The sequence below is a fragment of the Schistocerca cancellata genome, chromosome 11 (assembly GCF_023864275.1).
Source record: "Schistocerca cancellata isolate TAMUIC-IGC-003103 chromosome 11, iqSchCanc2.1, whole genome shotgun sequence".
NCBI classification, from domain to species: Eukaryota; Metazoa; Arthropoda; class Insecta; order Orthoptera; family Acrididae; genus Schistocerca; species Schistocerca cancellata.
In genome coordinates this window covers 76,385,693-76,408,460 of record NC_064636.1, presented here as the reverse complement: position 1 = coordinate 76,408,460, position 22,768 = coordinate 76,385,693, and the positions used below count along the sequence as shown (strand labels likewise).

At 39.2% G+C, this 22,768-nt stretch overlaps 1 protein-coding gene across 4 annotated transcripts in view; it reads right to left on the bottom strand.

Moving 5' to 3' along the window:
• The window catches only part of LOC126108780 (coiled-coil domain-containing protein 50), a 145,568-nt gene that overhangs the window by 11,819 nt on the left and 110,981 nt on the right, over window positions 1-22,768 (bottom strand). For all 4 annotated transcript variants that reach the window (XM_049914131.1, XM_049914130.1, XM_049914128.1 and 1 more), the window contains 5 exons: window positions 16,703-16,832; window positions 14,058-14,172; window positions 8,784-8,917; window positions 1,481-1,670; window positions 957-1,091 (listed from right to left, as the gene is read on the bottom strand). In XM_049914131.1, coding sequence (XP_049770088.1) covers window positions 957-1,091; window positions 1,481-1,670; window positions 8,784-8,917; window positions 14,058-14,172; window positions 16,703-16,832 — 704 coding nt within the window. The remainder of the gene's footprint in view (window positions 1-956; window positions 1,092-1,480; window positions 1,671-8,783; window positions 8,918-14,057; window positions 14,173-16,702; window positions 16,833-22,768) is intronic.

Sequence of the window (22,768 nt, the reverse complement as noted above, 5' to 3'; positions counted from 1 at the left end):
TCCAAACTGATCTTTCCCGATGCCGGCTTCTACCAGTTTTTCCATTCGTCTGTAAAGAATTTGTGTTAGTATTTTGTAGCTGTGACTTATTACACTGATAGTTCGGATATTTTACATCTGTCAAACCCTGCTTTCTTTGGGATTGGAATTATTATATTCTCCTTGAAGTCTGATGGTATTTCGCCTGTCTCATACATCTTGCTCACCAGATGGTAGAGTTTTGTCAGAACTGGCTCTCCCAACGCCATCAGTAGTTCTAATGGAATGTTGTCTACTCCCGGGGCCAAGTCACTTAGTTTGACAAAGTACTTTATTTTAGAAAGTCTACAGCTTAAGAAGTTTCGCACTTTTAAGCCCCACAATTACAATTTGTTCATGTTCTTGGCAAGGAAGTGTCAAGATCACGAGCTATCCAAGTTACTCCAAGAGTATTTTCCCTCGATTATTGGTACACTAGACGATGAAAATTGAGATTCTGAAATAGACTTATTCCTGAAGAATTAAGTCTAGAATTGATTGACTAAACTATGAATGATATCATGCAGTGTATCAATCAACAAACTATTTCCATTTACTTCGCAGCATCTGAAGAAATTCAATTTGAAACCAGCAGAGACAACAAAAACACATTTTTAAACTTTCTTCAGAACAAAAAAGGACTTCAACTACTAATGTAAGGTGTTTTTGTGTATCAATGAGAGAATATTTTTATCAGTAAGTCTCATGAAATAATGTTTTGTCACTGCCTATACCATTATAATCTGTCAGAACTGTCAAGTACTTTTCTGAAATGTCCACAGAAATGTATTATCTAGTTTTCTTTTTAGTACAAGAATTTCAAACCTAAGAGTACTCAAGAAACAGAATAGCCAAGGAACAAAGTTTCAGGTCATAACGGATTAAAGAGACCGTGTGGAGTAAGTACCAGAAACACATGTCCGACAGTTGCCACTCACCCTCTCCTGCAAAAGGCGTGCCAGCTCCCTATCCTGGGCTTCAATTGCCATCAAGCGATCGCGGTCCAGATCCGACAGGTGTCTCCTCGGGTCCGCCTCTGCAGCTTCCCGCTCCTGCAGCATGCGCGCCAACTCCTACAATGCCACCGTGCCAAAATTAGAAACTGCAACCATTAGCTCATTACGGCCAATCTTACCTGCGATCTGCAGCAAAGCAAAGCGTCGGTTGACGAGTGTCACTCTAGTCACGACATTCATTCAATAAGCGTGACCGAGAGTGCACCCGTCCACCGCCACCCGCACATGGGATTCCCACACGGTCACTCTGCACAGCCACTCTGCACATTACAGAGACCGCCACTGGCGAGGTACGTTTTCGATGATCGGAAACAAAGTGACAACAAATAAGGGTTCTTTTATCAGCAGCTTGCAGTGTGACAAAACTGCTTTCTCAAAATTCTCCGAGCATGTGATAATCAGCCTTTTACTACAAATCACAATAGTGAGCAGAATAAAGAACTTACAGCATCTTTCTCTTCTTGTATCCTCCGTGCCTCTTCCTCGTCCAGAGCATCCGTATCGCCTGGTTCTTCATCCTCCACGTAATCTTCAATTGCATCGACATCCGCCAAGTTCTCAGTACTGCGCGGCAGGCCCTTGGGACTACGAGGCATAGGGTTTTCTGCACGGCCGGCACCTTGAATCCTCAGAACCCTGTCAATGTTAGTATTCATTTTAATGGCAGCAATGACTTAGTGAATAATAGCAGGAGCCTCCAAACAGAGAAACAGAAAGGGCAGAACACAATGAAGCCCGAGTGAAATTTTGATGAGAATAATGCCTGTGATTAACAATGTCTATGACTAATGAGAATCTGGGACACTTATAAAATGTGGATTGACAATTTTCCTTGAACAGCAGCTCTTTTTAACCACATTTTTCTGTTCTTAAGGTGGCTTGGCCAGGCAGTGACAAAACTAATTATTGTAATTGCATACAATTTCATTTCTTGTAGGATCATCATTTCTTAGCTTTTTAATTCTTTTCATAATCACCAACTGCACTATTTACTTCTGCAATTTCAACCTGAGGTCATTTTCAACATCAGAATCTGATTAGCTTGTATTAAACAGCTTCACTCTCTCTCTCTGGGAGAGATCTCAAATTAAATATTTGTCTCAATTTATTACACATTTAACACAGGTTGACATAAAATTTTTGTTACTCCTGGAAGTCATTAGGCAACCTTCAAATGGGATCATGCACTATGACCAGATTATCAGTTTGGCTGTGCTGAGGTAAGTTGACAGTAATGGATTTTATGTTGTCAATTCTAACTGCCAGCTGTTTTTTGTTTTTTTTTTATCTTTCTGCAAATTTTCTCCGTGTCCCTTGATATCACAGGTTACGTTAGCTAACCTGCTTTCTCTCATCTAACACCTACTAAAAATAGCATTTATTTAAGGTTTTTAAGAACTTTATGAGAAACACTATTATTCTCATAAATAAAAACAGATTCTTTGCAACAGTTTTTTTAACTGGAAATCGCTTTTATCAGCGAAAGTAGTCCATCTTGATAAGGGAGAAGAATTGTTTGCCACAAACCAATGAGAAAGGAAGAGCATACAGGATAAAGGAAATCCTAATATTTACTGCCTTCTAACTGTATTTGCTGATCTTTCACTAATTTTCTCAAGCAAATGTGATATTTCAGTATATTTTGGTACTTTTATGTTAATAGAAGACACAAATTTACAAGTAAAGAAGACAACTTACCAAATAATGTAAGCTTTTGGTGAGCTTGTCTACCACTCAGTACGTCTATTTGTGTGTTGTCTCCTTTACTCATTTTTTTATAATTTTCCTATCCCTTCCAATCCCATGCAATGCTAGTAAATATCTCTTGCTACGAGTTCTGCTTTGGCTATTAATAAATATCACTGCTATTTCTTTATAGCCGATACTGCATTCTAACCATATTTGAAGATGGGCTGTCCTTTACACAAGTAGTTTCACTGTTCAGTACTGGGTTGAGTGACAATATTAGACTACATTTTATGTAGCTCAAATGACATACTATCTTTCCCCACATGAAACACTTCTTCCAAGGTGAAAATACACTTTCTATGATAAGTGACAGTGTACTTTCCCCCAGAGGTATAAAGAAATCAATCCTTTGAATGTTTATTTTCTACACCATTGAATAATTTCCCAGCACTTCAGGAAACAAAACTCAGCAAAGTGAGGGATGGGGGGACAAGTTTTGGAAATGCCTTTGATGTGCAGGAACACACACACTTATTTTCATATTACAATACACTGCATATTTTCGTATTATGAAAGTATAAATTCAAATTCAATTAAATACAGTACATTAGTTTCTGAAGCACTGAAATAAGAGATTACAATGTGCTTTTGTAAGCCAATCATAGCTCATATTGTGCGATCTCAGTGGCCAATGAAAGCAGATATTCAGAGCACAGGTTACTTTATTTAGTCAGCCAATAGGAACAACAATTAAGTGGCATGATCACACAAATAGGAAAAGTTAATGGTTTAATTTACTGTACATATTGTAGCTACAAGAAAAGCTAAGCTTTCACATGTAACACTGGTCTTTAAAAGCACATTTTATACTTTAAGATACATCACACAGACTTGCCAGTTAAATTTTCAACGATGACAATGTCTGGTCTTCAGGGCTCTAAATTATTCTAAGTGGCTGGTCCTCAAAGTGTTAAAACTTTTAAACGAGAGTTAAATGCTTCGATTTAAGAAATTCATTGCACATTTTTTCATTAAACATTCCCACACAACAGTTTCTCACATAAAAGAAAATTTCCCTTGAAAATAACATTTTACAAACAACCATTCACAATATTTTCCCACGACATCCTAGACGTGGTTTTCTTTCAGCAGCTGCCAGAGCGTGCCAGTAAACAGGCATTACTGCACGTGGGCAGCTATGATGACATAGAAACTGCTATGTTTATACATATTTAGCATTAAGTGATCTTTTTCACGGCATGAAAAATTACATCAGAGGACACTCCATTTTGTAAACTATACTAAAACGCACAAGTCAGTTTAAAGGACACATTCATATTTCTAGATTCACAATGAAGTAGGCCCCCCACCTGATATTAAGCTATGCAGAACACTTCCCCCCCCCCCTTCCCCCCTGGACCTTGCCACTGGTGGGGAGGCTTGCATGCCTCAGCGATACAGATAGCCGTACCGTATGTGAAACCACAATGGAGGGGTATCTGTTGAGAGGCCAGACAAATGTTTGGTGCCTGAAGAGGGGGCAGCAGCCTTTTCAGTAGTTGCAGGGGCAACAGTCTGGATGATTGACTGATCTGGCCTTGTAACACTAACAAAAACGGCCTTACTGCACTGGTACTGTGAACGGCTGAAACCAAGGGGAAACTACAGCCGTAATTTCTCCCGAAGGCATGCAGCTTTACTGTATGGTCAAATGATGATGGCGTCCTCTTGGGTAAAATATTCCTGAGGTACAATAGTCTCCCATTCGGATCTCCGGGCGGGGACTACTCAAGAGGACGTCATTATCAGGAGAAAGAAAACTGGCGTTCTACAGATCGGAGCGTGGAACTTCAGATCCCTTAATCGGGCAGATAGTTTAGAAAATTTAAAAAGGGAAATGGATAGGTCAAAGATATAGTGGGAATTAGTGAAGTTCGGTGGCAGGAGGAACAAGACTTTTGGTCAGGTGAATACAGGGTTATAAATACGAAATCAAATAGGGAGTAATGCAGGAGTAGGTTTAATAAAGAATTTAAAAAAATTAGGAGTGTGGGTAAGCTACTACAAATGGCATAGTGAACACATTATTGTGGCCAAGATAGACACTAAGCCCACGCCTACTACAGTAGTACAAGTTTATATGCCAACTAGCTCTGCAGATAATTAAGAAATTGATGAAATGTATGATGAGAAAAGAAATTATTCAGATAGTGAAGGGAGACGAAAATTTAATAGTCATGGGTGACTGGAATTCGAGTGTAGGAAAAGTGAGAGAAGGAAACATAGTAGGTGAATACGGATTGAGGATAAGAAATGAAAGCGGAACCCATCTGTTGGAATTTTGCACAGAGCACAACTTAATCATAGCTAACACTTTGTTCAAGAATCATAGAAGAAGGCTGTGTACATGGAAGAATCCCGGAGATACTAAAAGGTATCAGATAGATTATATAATGGTAAGACAGATTTAGGAACCAGGTTTGAAATTGTAAGGCATTTCCAGGGGCAGATGTGGACTCTGACCACAATCTATTGGTTCTGACCTGTAGATTAAAACTAAAGAAACTGCGAAAAGGTGGGAATTTAACAAGGTGGGACCTGGATAAACTGAAAGAACTAGAGGTTGTACAGACTTTCAGGGAGAGCATAAGGGAACAATTGACAGGAATGGGGGAAAGAAATACAGTGGAAGAGGAATGGGTAGCTCTGAGGGATGAAGTAGTGAAGGCAGTAGAAGATCAAGTAGGTAAAAAGACAAGGACTAGTAGAAATCCTTGGGTAACAGAAGAAATATTGAATTTAATTGATGAAAGGAGAAAATATAAAAATGCAGTAAATGAAGCAGGCAAAAAGGAATATAAACGTCTCAAAAATGAGATCGACAGGAAGTGCAAAATGGCTAAGCAGGGATGGCTAGAGGACAAATGTAAGGATGTAGAGGCTTATCTAACTAGGGGTAAGATAGATACTGCCTACAGGAAAATTAAAGAGACCTTTGGAGGAAAGAGAACCACTTGCATGAACATCAAGAGCTCAGATGGAAACCCAGTTCTCAGCAAAGAAGGGAAAGCAGAAAGGTGGAAGGAGGATATAGAGAGTCTATACAAGAGCGATGTTCTTGAGGACAATATTATGGAAATGGAAGAGAATGTAGATGAAGATGAAGATGAAATGGGAGATATGATACTGTGTGAAGAGAGTGACAGAGCACTGAGACCCGAGTCGAAACAAGGCCCCCGGAGTAGACAACATTCCATTAGAAATACTGACGGCCTCGGGAGAGCCAGTCCTGACAAAACTACCATCTGGTGAGCAAGATGTATGAGACAGGCGAAGTACCCTTAGACTTCAAGAAGAATATAATAATTCCAATCCCAAATAAAGCAGGTGTTGACAGATGTGAAAATTATCTAACTATCAGTTTAATAAGCCACAGCTGCAAAATACTAACGTGAATTCTTTACAGACGAATGGAAAAAACTGGTAGAAGCCATCCTCGAGGAAGATCAGTTTTGTTTCCGTAGAAATGTTGGAACACGTGAGGCAATACTGACCCTACGACCTATCTTAGAAGAAAGATTAAGGAAAGGCAAACCTACATTCCTAGCATTTGTAGACTTAGAGAAAGCTTTTGACAATGTTGACTGTAATACTCTCTTTCAAATTCTAAAGGTGGCAGGAATAAAATACAGGGAGCGAAAGGCTATTTACAATTTGTACAGAAACCAGATGGCAGTTGTAAGAGTCGAGGGGCATGAAAGGGAAGCAGTGAGACAGGGTTGTAATCTCTCTCGATGTTATTCAATCTGTATACTGAGCAAGCAGTGAAGGAAACAAAAGAAAAATTCAGAGTAGGTATTAAAATCCATGGAGAAATTAAAAGTTTGAGGTTCACCGATGACATTGTAATTCTGTCAGAGACAGCAAAGGACTTTGAAGAGCAGTTGAACGGAATGGACAGTGTCTTGAAAGGAGGATATAAAATGAACATCCACAAAAGCAAAATGAGGATAATGGAATGTAGTCGAATTAAGTCGGGCGATGCTGAGGGAATTAGATTAGGAAACGAGACACAAAGTAGTAAGAGTTTTGCTATTTGGGGAGCATAATAACAGATGATGGTTGAAGTAGAGAGGATATAAAATGTAGACTGGCAATGGCAAGGAAAGCGTTTCTGAAGAAGAGAAATTTGTTAACATCGAGTATAGATTTAAGTGTCAGGAAGTCATTTCTGAAAGTATTTGTATGGAGTGTAGCCATGTATGGAAGTGAAACATGGACAATAAATAGTTTGGACAGGAAGAGAATAGAAGCTTTCCAAATGTGGTGCTACGGTAGAATGCTGAAGATTAGGTGGGTAGATCAGGTAACTAATGAGGAGGTATTGAATAGTATTGGGGAGAGGAAGAGTTTGTGGCACAACTTGACTAGAAGAAGGGACCGGTTGGTAGGAGATGTTCTGAGGCATCAAGGGATCACAAATTTAGCATTTCAGGGCAGTGTGGGGGGTAAAAATTGTAGAGGGAGACACAGATGAATACACTAAGCAGATTCAGAAGGATGTAGGTTGCAGTAAGTACCGGGAGATGAGGAAGCTTGCACAGGATAGAGTAGCATGGAGAGCTGCATCAAACCAGTCAGAGGACTGAAGACAACAACAACAACAACAACAACAACAACAACAACAACAAACAGCACTCTTCAGGATGCAATTGTTTTTAATAAGTACCAGTACCGTATTGTCTCAAATTTGGTTCTTTATTATGACAATGCCATGCAAGCCACAAGATTAAAATGTGCACTTTAAATTCAGTGAACAGTTGAAACTAGGCAATAGTTAAGCACTGTTTCTAGTAAATTGACTTCATCTCTAGGGAAGATTAATAAAAGCCGTGTTTATTTAGCAAACCGACAAAAGCAACTTTGTTGTTGTGCAAGTTGATTAATGATTGACTGCCACAAGCATGGAAATAAAAAAAATCAGAAAACAGTAATATTTCAGCCATTTCTTTTTCATTGGACATGTGAATTGTACAAGAGGAAACAGCGAATTCCACGATGCCCCCACCCCTCCGTCACTATAACCCAACTGCTCTGCAGATGCGCGAATCTCTAGCTTGGGTGTGCCAGAAAATTTTTTGTGTGAAGCACGAATGCTTCTTGCTACTACTGCAGCCACACTTGCCGTTTCTGAAGCCGTTTGCCATTACGAAGTAGTCCAATCTTCATCCTAAAGCCTTTTGACACATTTTGCTTTTGGTTTATTCTCTCATTTACATTTTATTGCTGCAGTATTATTCTGTAGTAGCAGGATACAGTAAAATTCTTTGTTAGACTATTAGTTCTTACCAGTCATAATAAAAATTTAACTTTAGACTAAAACAATGAAAAATGCCTGGAATTTTAAAAATCCTGGGTTTTTCCCTCGTTTTCTCCTGGATAAAAACATTTCTGGGTTTTCCTGGAGCATATAAACCTTGTGTGAACACAGCCACCCACTCCTTACCCCCCAAGTCACCTACTCCATGAACAATATTCTTTTCACTGGCCACCATACAGTCACTTGCAATAACTTACCCTTTAAATCTTGGTTCAGGTACGAAAGTGAACTGTAAAAGTCCACTACAACAGGGAACCCCAATGGAGGAAACAAACGTTACACAGCCACATATTTCATATGTAATATGAGTAACATCCAAGTTTGCTTAAAAGTTGCAACATTTGCATTACCAGTGTCAGCACATGACTCCCATATTCAGATGTGATTTATTTACTAACAGCTTCATCTATACGTAATAATCCCAGTTAACCTTTGTTAATAGAATATTTCACTTATTTTTATCAGACTGTGACAGTATGATTGCTAACTGGAAGTGTTATATACCTTGCTAAAACTGTCAAATTAATCGAATCTGAAGGTGGTAACCAAGTGCTGAAACCAATAATGTGAATAATTAAAGTTATCTTTGACTAATAAATTACAGGAACATTTAAAATGCTGCATTTCCATTTGGCAATATGGAAGTCGTTAAAAACCCACCCCACACAGAGCAGCCTCACCTCATCCGGGCAGAGAGGTCATCAGGTGGGGGTGGCAGGCCCACGCAGTTTGGGTCCGGATCCAGAACGGGCTGCAGCAGCTGCAAGGGCGGTGTGGGGGATTGCGGCGGGCCCAGGCGCTGCTTCTCCCTCTCCTAAAGCACACACCACACTGCTGTATGCGCAAACTGGTAACCACCACTTCACTGTGGTGCAGTAATGCCAAGAAAAATTTTATAACCTAATTGTACAATATGAATGAGGCACTGAGAACTATGCAAGACTGAAGAATGTAAATCATCAATTTTGAGACTACCATGCACACGTGCACCTAACATCTATTATGATACAATTGAAAGGGGAACAGAAAAATTAGTGCTTATTTGCTACACAAGCAACTTAAAAAGATTTTGAGTGGGTAGCAATTTTGTGATACTACTATTGTGTTAGGGATGAGAAAAACCAACCAGTGAAAACCAATACCAGCATTTTCGTTCTAAACACATTTTTCGTTACTTGTTTGGTCTCAGTTATAGCAGTTTTTTTTTATTTTTTACTGATAACCGTGTAAGGAATTGAAAATCAATTAGCCATACAAATAGTGCTGATGTTTTTCATTTTTAAACAACTCTAAAGAACAAGTAACTTTTGTTCATGAAATCTGCACTGCTTTGAAATATACCATTGTAACAAAGTGGAAAATACGACGAGCGCCATTTTAATAACAATGGCGACAGACATGAGCAACAAACGTGTGATGATAATTTGTACGGCACTGCTGAGACAGTTACCTGTTCTGTGGCATGGCCCCATTAGGTGGTACCCACGTACACGCAATGTAGAACGCTTTCCCCCATTTGGTCTATATGGTGGTTTTATTACAGAAACACATCATCCCTAGTCTGCAAGTGTTAAGTGCAGCATCAATGAGATACAATGCTCCATTTGATTTGTAAGATTAAAAACAGGAGAAACTACTACAAACTTGCAATGTCACATAAGAAACAAATTTAATTCTGGAGAATTCATTCACAGTTAAAACCAGAAAGCAGCTGATCTACCTGCATCTACATAACTTTTCTTTATCTGGTGCTCGTACCCTCTGAAAACTGACAAATTAACATGAAAAAAAATTTCAACTTTAGTTTTCACCCTCTAACAGACTATTTTGCAATGTCAAAATAGTGGAACAATTCCCAACCAATTACAAACACGATTTGTTAACAATTTCAAAAAAATGAAAATCAATATGAGAATGATGGTGTTTTTAGTTATAAACAACTTGTCACTTTTTGAGGAAAGCAGTGAGCAGACGACAGGCCAAGTTTTCTTTTATTTGCCTATTGAATATTTTGATTCAATGTATCTTGAAACTGAGGGAATAAAAATATTTCAAACTACATTTAATTTCTACATTAATTACAGGAAATAAATTCCTAGCGGAAAAACACTTTACCATGAAGTACTTTTGTGTCATACTTCACCACACCCTTTTATATAGAGAACATCATAAAAATACTGCTGCCAAGATAATTCTCTTAATATTATTCAAAAGTTGTGTGGAATGATGAGGGGAGCTTCAGGTGATACCTTGCACACATCGTTAATTGCGCCAGTCTTCTCAGCAGCAGAGTATTTTGCCCCGGTGTGGCTAAACAGCTGCCACACCAACTTTATCAACAACTGACTGGACCACACTATACAGATAGTAACTGGGGCAATCCTACAAACAGCGATTTACTGGCGCCGCACTGCTGAACAACACGTATCCACCCGCAATCTGGAGAAGTAAGGCCTTGCTTAGGGAATACCTCAAGCTACAGGAGAACCAGTATGACTAAAGATTCAGTTCAAGACACACACTGTTACACCAAGCAGATCAGCTAGATGTCAGTAATACCAGGGTGAGAAGCCTGTGCAACCAGAATTATCAGCTTATACAAAATCTGTGAGAAGTGTTAGTGGTTCATCGAACAGAGCTCGCACCAGACACTGACGATGCACGGAGACTTTACAAACAGGGTGCTACAGAATCTCCAGTTTGTGACAGGCTCCGAACCAGACTATCTAGCATATTACAGATGAATGCCCCTTGTGTTCCTACCAGGGGAACAGGAGTTACCCCACGAAAGCTGATGATACGGTACTTATATGAATTAAGAACTTAGATATTGACAGTTTTGTATTTTCATATTCTTGTTATATTTAGTATTACTAATGTTATATACCAGAGGGAATCATTCCACGTGGGAAAAATTCCACATGGGAAAAATATATAAAAACAAAGATGCTATAACTTACCAAACGAGAAAGTGCTGGTATGTTTATAGACACTATAAAAAACACACAAATATGCAAGCTTTTAAAACCCAAGGTTGCTTCATCAGGAAACGGGAAAGGAGAGGGAAAAGACGAAAGGATGCAGGTTTTAAGGGAGAGGGTGAGGAGTCATTCCAATCCCGGGAGTGGAAAGACTTACCTTAGGGGGATGAGGATCACCCTGTGGCTAAACATGCCTTGGTGCACGGCCAGCACATCTCGGCAGTGTTACACTGAGTTATGTGGATACTTCCCACTGACACCAACCTATCAGAACTCTGGAGATGGGAACTTGCCCTTCCATATATTCTCTCTTCCCATTACCCACCAGGTCTCAACCTCCGCTAATTTCAAGTTGCCGCCCCTCGAACCTTCCCCGTCATTCAACAACATCCTTGGCTCTGTACTTCCACCTCGACTAACATCTCTGCCCAACCTCTTTGCATTTACACATGTCTGCCTGCGCAGATGGATATATGCGTGCGTGGTTATACCTGTCTCCCCCCCCCTCCAAGGCAAGTCTATCCACTCCCAGGGTTGAAAGGACTCCTTATACTCTCCCTTGAAACCCACATCCTTTTGTCTTTCCCTCTCCTTCCCTGTTTCTTGATGAAGCAGCCTCGAGTTGCTAAAGAGAGAGAGTGTGTGTGTGTGTGTGTGTGTGTGTGTGTGTGTGTGTGTGTGAACATACCAGCACTTTCTCATTCGGAAAGTTACTGCATCTTTGTTTTATCATATGTTATACCTGCATTTTAAACTGCATGTGAGCCACACAAGTAAATAAACAGGAATAGAAAATATAAAATCTGTACACCGGTTATCCCAAGAAATTCAAACAATTCAGATACAGTGCATTTCAGACTGATTTCAAGCACATTTTTTTACTGCAGTGCACAGTATACACCTGACAGTTCCAACAGTGAATGACAGGACCCACATGCTCTGAGAGCCCATCAGCTCCCTGCAGTGGAGGCTACCTGCCACACTGCCCTACTGCAGGTGTCCTGCACATGCGTGAGCCACTGTTGCCCTCGGCTGCACATGCTGGCACATAGGCCACATCCCAGTTGCGAAAACGAGGCTGAATAGCCTACTACACACTGACTGGTAGGCCAAACAAACCTTTCTATTGAAACAGCATCTTCCTAAAAAGAAACAGGGAAGTCATCTATACTAAAACTGGGAGGCTAAGAAACTAAATCAACTAAGACAGTCTTCAGTCCCTGTCGCAGATGCACTAAGTAAGTGAATAGCTAGACAAGAGACTTGCCATTCCCTCTGTAATTCTAGTTGCACTTTTGCATCATTCGTTTCAGCAGTATGGAAAAGGTAAATAGTTAGCAATATATCTAAATACACTAAACCTACAGCAAGCAATTTGTTTTTAACCAACCACAATGACAAGATCCAATACATCTATGTGCACATACTTCGAAGTTGTTATCTACTAGGACCCACATCTATGTATGCAAAGTCAACATGACTGACCTTTACTACACACCAAAATAGAAGTAATAGTACCATAAAGGAAAAAATCTTTGTAACCAACAACATATCAGCTCTGACTAAGAGAGTCGAGAACACTTAAATTACATGCTGGCACAATGCTGTAGCACGCTTGACTCACTCACTCCCTTGGCAATGCAAGAGCGGGCTTAACTGGCGTGCAAAAAGGAAGTGCAGAGACAAACTTAAGCTAGGCATGAGGCACAAAAACAATTTATGCTGTTTCAGCAGACAAGTGCACTACCAGATAAGGTTTACTAGTAAGGGAGAAGAAGAAGAAACCACCACCACCACCACCACCACCACCACCACCACCACCACCACCACCAGGGCAGTCTCGATAGAACGAGATGATCATGATACTTTCCCTATAGTACATGCTTGGAAAATTTGCTTAATTCAGTATCTCAAAGCCAAAGCTAAATTTGCTAAGGGTTAATCACTCTCCAACTAAACTTTAGAAGTTAATTGTTTCAACATGGGTAAATATCACCACATTTAACCTTAATTGATTCACCATTTCACAGCTAGTCAACAGCAAAGAATTCACCTTAACCATGCGTGTAATATACTTATGTCTAAGTACAAGGTGATTAAAGAAACTTTCAAAATACTGCAGAAGTAACATCACTGGTCAAAATGGCATCAAGGTAGCGCACCTCTGCACATTGCAAATCCAGTTAAGCAGCTGCTGAAGGACCCCATTTTGCTGCATTGAAGGTGGTTTGATGGTTAACTTATCACCATGTACACTACAGTAAACAATCTTAATCACTCCCAATAATTTTCACAACCTTTAAAACCGTTTGTGTCTTATTGCCAAAAAACTGCAGTTTCTCATGAATCTCATAGCAGGAACATCAATATTTTGCAATTTAACTCCAATGCCACATTTATCAACATACAAAAATCATTTATCAATCCAAGTGATCTTTCCTCTAAAAGCAAAAAAGAATCAAATTTATTAGCAACCTTTTTCGTGCAGGTGCTGATGGACTGCACATTACATTTATAGCGGTAAAGTGAAGAAATTAAATATAAGCGTGAAGTGGACTGACACTTGCAGAGCGTATCCATGCATGGCAATACATTTTTAATTACCTCACAGAAGATAGCATAATCCTCCAACCAAGAGGGCTGAAGAGAATTGATTAAATTTAGTACACAATTTTTCATAGGTTTCAGTAACACACTGTTGATATTAACATTTTTAAAATCTTTCCTAAAACACTCATCACATGGGAGCTTCATGGTTATGCACTACTATGCACAAAAGTTTGAGATTCTTTACATACCTATGCAAGCTACCCCAATTTTATTGACGACTACACAGCCAAACCCGTTTTTCAAGTTTGTCTGACATTTGTGTGTGTATATAGATTTGCTGGATTTTATGAAGACTGTAGCTAATTAGAACTTCAATGAATTTTCACGGAAGTAAACCTCCGAAGTAGTTTACCGATTACTGACCTGTAGCCGCCAAGCGACATGCTGGTCTTGCGTCTCCAGGGCAGCTCGCTTTGCTGCCTCCTCCCGCTCCATCCGCTCCGCAAGCTCTGCGGCAACACGTGCGTCGTACTCTTCCCTAAAAAATTGAAAGGTTCACTTTGTTAGGAAGCATGTCCACAAATAAGTGAATTCAGTTACTTATCATGTGTCACATTCTTCAGCAGTCCTGTACAACAAATGTGTCATGTGGTGCTACACAACAGGGGCATATTTTGTTGCAAATCTACACACTAAAACCCATCAACATAGCATTTCAGATCCACGAAAATGCAAGCTAGAAGGGCACCTGCTCAGCAACATGGGATATCATCTAACAGCCACTGTGCTGTCACATATGGTATATAGGATGATTTAATTCATTCTGAAAGACTGAACACACATTTTTCTTTAATTTACATTTGCTAGCTTTGCCAATTATGAAATTAACTACCCCCAGCCCAACAGATATTTTTATTCATAGGAGTGAATAAATTACAAAATTTTTGGAATACTGAAATAAATGGAGGTCATTTTACATTTTAATTTGAAAGAGACTTATTTGCCAGGAGTAACAAGTGATTCTATACAATGAATTTCATTTTTCTATAAGGTGCGGACGTCAATATCAAGATCGCTTACCAGTCAGGTCATCACAACCAGATTTTCTGCTTTCACATTTATTGGATTTGTTAACTCTCAATCAAATTGTCACCTTCCAGACTAACCTGGACCTTGGGTTGCTCTACAGATCAGTGTCGCCATAATCAAAATTTCGGGGTTGTGTGGGGGATGCGAAGTCCAAATATGTAACTTTAGCCACCTTTGACCACCTAGCCAATGACGTGAAGAATTCAGAAAAAACTATGTTAAACACAATCAAATCCGTTTTACAACCCTTACTCGAAAGAGAGAGAGAGAGAGAGAGAGAGAGAGAGAGAGAGAGAGAGAGAGAGAGAGAGAGAGAGAGACCTAGGCCACTTCGTCAATTAGTCTGAAGACATAGCAGAACTGTACTATCGATGGTTGTGTCCACAATGGCGACATCACCGAAGGCTCATCCTTAGCTTTCACTTCCTATCACAAATCTATTTTCAAGACCGCCCAACAAATTACAATACTAAGTGGTTATAATTGAAGTGCAGCTATTCACACAGGCCCAGTGCAGGCTGTAATTATCATACAGCAGTGGAACTTAAGATTTATGCTGAAGAAAAAAACTACTTCCAATTTTGGCCATCAGGTACAAATCTGGCACTGAATGCAAGAAGATACAGGAATGTTTCCATTTGTAATAATTAGGATCAGGACAGGGTCAGCAAACTTCAAGCAAATGAGAAATGTATAATGTCTATTTTATTATTAACAGCCACTTACACAATTTGCTCAATACGAGCACCAGAGATGTTTACAAAATGCTGTAGGCACCACACCTGTGCCTCGTGGCTGAAATTTGACAGCGTAGATCAGTTGCACATTGATGCACAAGCCCATCTGACAAGTGTCACTGCCATATAATAATTACAGCACACCGCTACCTCCTTAACCAGCTACAGTTTAATTATAACCACCCAGTATGAACTGCTACCTTTCCCCACGCAGTTTCGCACCTGACGACTTTTCCACAGAAGCTCTCTCTAATACGAAAAGAAGTACCCAGATATATTTCAACAGCACCACTCTCTAAATTTATTACTTTGCCTAACTTGTCACCACTTTATATACAGGGTGATTCAAAAAGAATACCACAACTTTAGGAATTTAAAACTCTGCAACGACAAAAGGCAGAGCTAAGCACTATCTGTCGACGAATTAAGGGAGCTATAAAGTTTCATTTAGTTGTACATTTGTTCGCTTGAGGCGCTGTTGACTAGGCGTCAGCTGATGCTAAGATGGCGACCGCTCAACAGAAAGCTTTTTGTGTTATTGAGTACGGCAGAAGTGAATCGACGACAGTTGTTCAGCGTGCATTTCAAACGAAGTAGGGTGTTAAACCTCCTGATAGGTGGTGTATTAAACGTTGGTATAAACAGTTTACAGAGAACGGGTGTTTGTGCAAAGGGAAAAGGGAGAACAAGGCAGCCCGTGACAGAGCACTTCACCACTGGCCTCCAAGAAGCCCTGATCTTACCCCCTGCGATTTTTTCTTATAGGGGTATGTTAAGGATATGGTGTTTCGGCCACCTCTCCCAGCCACCATTGATGATTTGAAACGAGACATAACAGCAGCTATCCAAACTGTTACGCCTGATATGCTACAGAGAGTGTGGAACGAGTTGGAGTATCGGGTTGATATTGCTCGAGTGTCTGGAGGGGGGCCATATTGAACATCTCTGAACTTGTTTTTGAGTGAAAAAAAAGAAAAAACCTTTTTAAATACTCTTTGTAATGATGTATAACAGAAGGTTATATTATGTTTCTTTCATTAAATACACATTTTTAAAGTTGTGGTATTCTTTTTGAATCATCCTGCACTCTGAAATATGTCAACCTAACTTCACGAGACACTGGGCCCGAAACATTTGTGAAAACAAAGGAAAAATTACAATTGTGTTACCGCAGCAGTTTTCACCTAGAAACTGCTGTCAAATTTCACACACAGTCAACACTGTATACATGTAATCACTCACTGTTCCATAGCCTGACGCCGCCGCATTTCTTCTGCCAGCTCCTGTTCACGGCGCTGTTCGTCTCTCGCACGAGGGAAATCTTCGCGCACCACTGCATTTCGCCACCGGTTACCAGACAGGTGATGTTCAACTGCAAAACAGATGAGAAGGGCGAGTTAGTGTGGCCTTACCATCAATTCTACAAAGCAACATACTTGCAAATTTCATGCACAACTTTCCATTTACTACTGGCTGTTCAAACAATGAAGAGAATAGGAAATTATAGTGACACAGCTGGAACGGCAGAGGTCGTTACTTAATGGTGCTGCCTAAGCGTATGTTTCTAGCTATTTGCTGTCACGGCTAATTTACAGCAAATATCTTTTACAATGGGTAGTGGCAAAAGCTAATTGAAATTTTAAGGGTTTTCCACTGGCTTATTATAACAACTCTAAATTTTCTTCTCCACGATGTTTCTAGTGCAAGGTCAATGTAAGTATTAATGCTCTGTGTTAACACGATAGAGTGTTTCAATGGAACGGACAGGAATTTTAAATGCTTGACAAGTCAAGATTGCATTAAAGGTCAAAGCTACAGAGTTTAACTGATGCATGAGTAATAAAATCTGTATCATTTACTGGTGAAAGTGTGCTGTAGTATGTTCAAAACAAGTTAGAAAGTTTTCCAACAAATCTGTTCAACAATCCTTGTTATTCATCACAATATCACACGCTACATGTTCACAAAAGTAAACATTTCTGATAATGAGGCTCAAGAGTGGCCTTTGTAAATACAGTTTGAAAATGGCATCCCATGAGAAATTGAGCTGCACACAGCACCAGATTCAGAAAACATCCACCAGCATATTACGTATGTACTTTCTTATTTAAACAACCAAGATTAAAGTTTCCTTACCTGTGTGAATACTGTACATTCAGTTTGATTAGTATAAAAAATTAAAAATGTGAACAACATTCAAGGAAAGTCTACAGCAGCTGTGTGCACAAACATTAAGGATTTTTAGCTGACCTACAACGAAGGCCAAATTTCTTTGCACAACTGAAACATGTTTCGTTTCACTTTCCTTTTCAATGAACTATGTTTCTGAAACCTGACAGTTGTCATGTAAGGGTCTTTATTAATCCATGGCATTACTTACAATAGGGTCAATTGGAGTAATTTGAGTATAAAGAACCAAGTTTTAAGCTTAATGGCTTTTAACCACAATATAATTTTCCTGTCAGTTCGTCATATATTAGCAATGCGATATTTTAGAATTTTTCCTACTGCATTTTCCTCAAGTATAATGCCTCTTTCTTACAATAACCACGAGTTCAACTGCACCCAATTTTCCCCTTTTTGTAGTAATGTTGGTATACACTGTAATATTCAAGTAAAACATGCTTTAATGTTTTCTTATGCTACAATCACCCCAATCATATGTAAGTGCAGGTCCATGAAACCAATGGAAGTATATATCTAAGTTTCTAAGGAGCTCAACAAGGAACAATGTTAATTACATGACCAAAAAATCTACTACACACCATTCAAGTAGTATCTCATTAAATCAGGTGCAAGAAACACTTCAATTATTTGCTCTAAATCAATCCATTCTGCACCATCCATCTACACGAAATGTACCAATGACCATTCCCTTTGCTTATGGATAGAAACTACATTGAATATGGTTTCACTTGTGTACATCTTATGCTGTTATTTGTCCCCGGTACTCTTGCACTATCTTACCACTGTCATTTTGTCAATGCATTGTAGTCAATATTATTATTGACTTTTTTTTTTCTCAGACTTAAGTCTGGTTAAAAATGGAACGTGACGCGGACCTCGGTCAAGCGTGACTTCCTTGTAACTGTATGGTATATGTTATATTGCATTTAGGAACTTTCGGGTAATTGAACATGTATCAATAATTACAGATTTTTGTAGTTGTATATATATATATATATATATATATATATATATATATATATATATATATTTGGATGTAGCTGTATTGCATTGATGTACTGGTGAATATTGTGAGGTATGACTCCTGTAGTTGATAGTATAATTGGGATAATGTCAACTTTATCCTGATGCCACATGTCCTTGACTTCCTCAGCCAGTTGGATGTATTTTTTAATTTTTTCTTCTGTTTTCTTCTGTATATTTGTTGTGTTGGGTATGGATATTTCAATTAGTTGTGTTAATTTCTTCTTTTTATTGGTGAGTATGATGTCAGGTTTGTTATGTGGTGGTGTTTTATCTGTTATTATTATTATTATTATTATTATTATTATTATTATTATTATTTCTGAATTTGAGTCAATTCTTGTAGCACAATGAAGGTTTTTTGTTTGTCTTCAGTTTCATCACTTCCGTCCCTGGGTCTAGTGATGACTGTGTTTCGTATGGAATATTGCAATTTTTAGAACAGCATAAGATGATATTCCCTTTTCACTTATCTGATCTTCTCAAGATAACTTGAGTCATATTTGCAGTATGTCTTTCGCAATATATGTGGCATGCTTTAGAAAGTAAAACAGGGAACATTTCTCACCATACCCTACAATTTCCCTAATGAACCATGAACCTTGCTGTTTGTGGAGAGAGTTGTGTGCCCCAGTGATGCAGTTAACTGTACCATAAGTGCACCCACAATGGATGGGTATCGGTTGAAGGGCCAGACAAACATGCGGTTCTGGAAGAGGGGCAGCAGACTTTTCAATAGTTGCAGGGGGCAACAGTCTGGATGATTGACTGATCTGGCCTTGTAACACTAACCAAAACAGCTTTGCTGTGGAGATAATGCGAACAGCTTAAAGCAAGGGCATGCAGCTTTACTGTATATTTACCTCTCAGGTAAAATATTCCTGAGGTAAAGAAGTCCTCCCATTTGGATCTCCAGGTGCGGCCTACTCAGGACAACGTTATCAGGAGAAACAAAACTGGCATCTATCGATCAGTGCGTGGAATGTCAGGTCTCTGAATTGGACAGGTAGGTAAAATTTAAAAAGGGAAATGGACAGGTTTAAGTCAGATACAGTGGGCAGTAGTGAAGTTCAGTCGCAGGAGGAACATGACTTCTGGTCAGCGGAATACAGGATTATAAATACAAAATCAGATAGGTGTAACAGGAGGGGCTGTAATAATTAATAAAAAATAAGAATGTGGGTAAGCCATTATGAACAGCTTAGTGAACGCATTACCGTAGCCACAACAGACAAGAGGCCCACACCTATCACAGTAGTGCAAGTTTATAATGCCAACTAGTTCTGCAGATGAATGGATTTAAGAAACGTATGATGAGATGAAAGTAAGTATTCGAATAGTTAAGGAAGATGAAAATTTAGTAGTCATGAAGTACTGGGATTCAATAGTAGGGAAAGTAAGAGAAGGAAAATAAAATCATAGCTAACACACTGTTTGAGAATCATGAAAGAAGGTTATATAGATGGGAGAGACCTGGGGGGTTTGAGAGATTATATAATGTTAAGAGAGATTTAGGACACAGATTTTAAACTGCAGCACATTTCCATGGCAGATGTGGACTCTAGCCACAGTTTATTGGCTATGAACTGTAGATTAAATTCTACCTTTCTGCAGTTTCTTCTGTGTCAAAGGGATGGGACCGGGAAACAAAGAACTAGAGGCCGTAGATAGTTTCAGTGCAAGCATTAGGGAACAACTGACAAAAACAGGTGAAAAGACTGCAGTGAAGGAAAGATGGGTAGCTTTGAGAGATGAAATAGTGAAGGCAGCAGAGGAAGAATTACATAAAAAGACGAGGGCCAGCAGAAATCCTTGGGTAAAACATGAGGCAATTTAATTAATAAAAGGAGAAAATATAAAATTCAGTAAATGAAGCAGGCAGAAAAGAATACAAGAGTCTCACAAATGAGTGACAGGAATTGGAAAATGGCTAAGTGGGAGTGGCTCAAAGATTAATGTAAGGTTGTAAAAGCATGTATCACTATGAATCACAGATACTGCCTACAGGAAAACTGAGGTTTGCCAATGACATTTTAATTCTGTCATAGGCAGCAAAGGACTCTGAAGAACAGTTGAATGGAATGGACAGTGTCTTGGAAGGGGGATAAAAGATGACCATCAACAAAAGCAAAATGAGGATAATAGAACGTAGCTGAATAAAATCAGGTGATTCTGAGAGAATTAGATTTAGGAAATGAGACACTGTAGCAGTTTATGAGTTTTGTTACTTGGGCAGCAAAGTGACTGATGATGGTCGAAGTAGAGGATATAAAATGTAGACTGGCAATGGCAAGGAAAATGTTTCTGAGGAAAAGAAATTTGTTAACATCGAGTATAGATTCAAGTGTCAGAAAGTCTTTCCTGAAAGTATTTGTGTAAGGTGTAGCCATGTATGGAAGTTTAGATAACACAATAGAAGCTTTTGAAATGTGGTGCTACAGAAGAATACTGAAGATTAGATGGGTAGATCACACAACTAATGAGGAGGTACTGAATAAAACTGGGAAGAAGAAATTTGTGGCACAACTTGACTAGAAGAAGGGATCAGTTGATAGGACACGTTCCAAGGCTAAGAATCAGAAGGAGACTAGGAGATGAATACACTGAACAGATTCGGAAGGATGTAGGCTGCAATAATTACTGGGAGGTGAAGAGGCTTGCACATGGTGGAGAGCTGCATTGAACAAGTTTTCAGACTTAAGGCAACAACATCAGGAAGAACCTACAATTACTCCACATGCATAAACTTCAATTTACAATCGAATTAGTGATAGTACTGATTTTATTAAAATTTGGTTTAAAACTTGTGTAATGTACACACATTTGAGTTTAGCTACTGTATCACAACACTGGCCAACAAGTCAACGCCATATTATAGCCTCCTGTGAAATGTAGAATTTGAGCATATGCCCACATTAGGTTAAGAATTATGCAACATGTTCTTTACACCCGAATTATGGCATCACACTCAAATAACCCCAACAGATTCTATCTGCTTTATAATGAGAGGAAAGAGTAGAGTACAATAACACATGTTCACAATTTAAGTTAATATTCAACACAGTTTAGCCTTTTCTGTTTGTCGCCGCGAGAAATGAGCCACATGAAATCAATGTAAATCTTAAAACAATCCAGAACAAAATTATGAAGACGTGCTACATTACTAATTTAGGCCATATGGTCATTAAATGGAGTACGAAAGAAAATCATTCGACTGATACTACTAGTCGCAGAGAATGGCACAGCTAAAGGAAGAGGGGAACTTTCCTAATAACACGTGGCTCTATGGCAATGAACGTCTGGGTGAAAGTGCACGTAACTGTGCAGCCGTCGTTTCCGTTGTGTGCAATGTTGGTAAAAGTTTGCAGGATGACCGACGGCAAGCTAACACGATTCCACAAGCGCCTCTGAAATCTCGACATTCCGAAAAAAAAAAAAAAAAGGCAAAATTTTTGCCACAACTAGACTTTAGATCGACTGTTTGGCTACCGCATACTAACACCAGACTGGCTACGTTCAACGTTAACGATTTGTCAAGAGCACAACGAAACAGAAGGGCCGCGGGCAAAAGGATTGTTACGCTAACATATATATGTACGTAACATACATCAAAATACCGAGACTTGTCCACTACGTGTGATCTGTCTTCGAAGCGTACTCTAACAGTGCTACGACATTGATAAGTACATTTTCCTTCCTTTAAACTGACGTCTTACATGAACGGGTCGACGGAAGACCGTTCTAACTGAATTGAGAAGAGATTTTTGTGATAACAGTTAAGTCTTCGAACGCACTACAGGCTGTTACAACCTACAGCTACACAAGTAAGTCTATGTAATTTCTTTTGTTGAATTTAAGATATTGCTTCTGAATCCTATCAGATAACGTGTAATATCACGGAATACGCTCGTGGGGGGTTAGTCTTTCTTCCGCCGACGTCTTCATATCGTCACAAAATACCCGGCCGACTAAACCACTACCAGCCCTTATTGCATGTACCCCATGGTCAACGTCAGGTTGAAAGGTGATACTTTTGTTAACCGGCGACATCAACTAATGTGAACGGCACATAATGGTTGTGGTAACATGCGTGTGTAG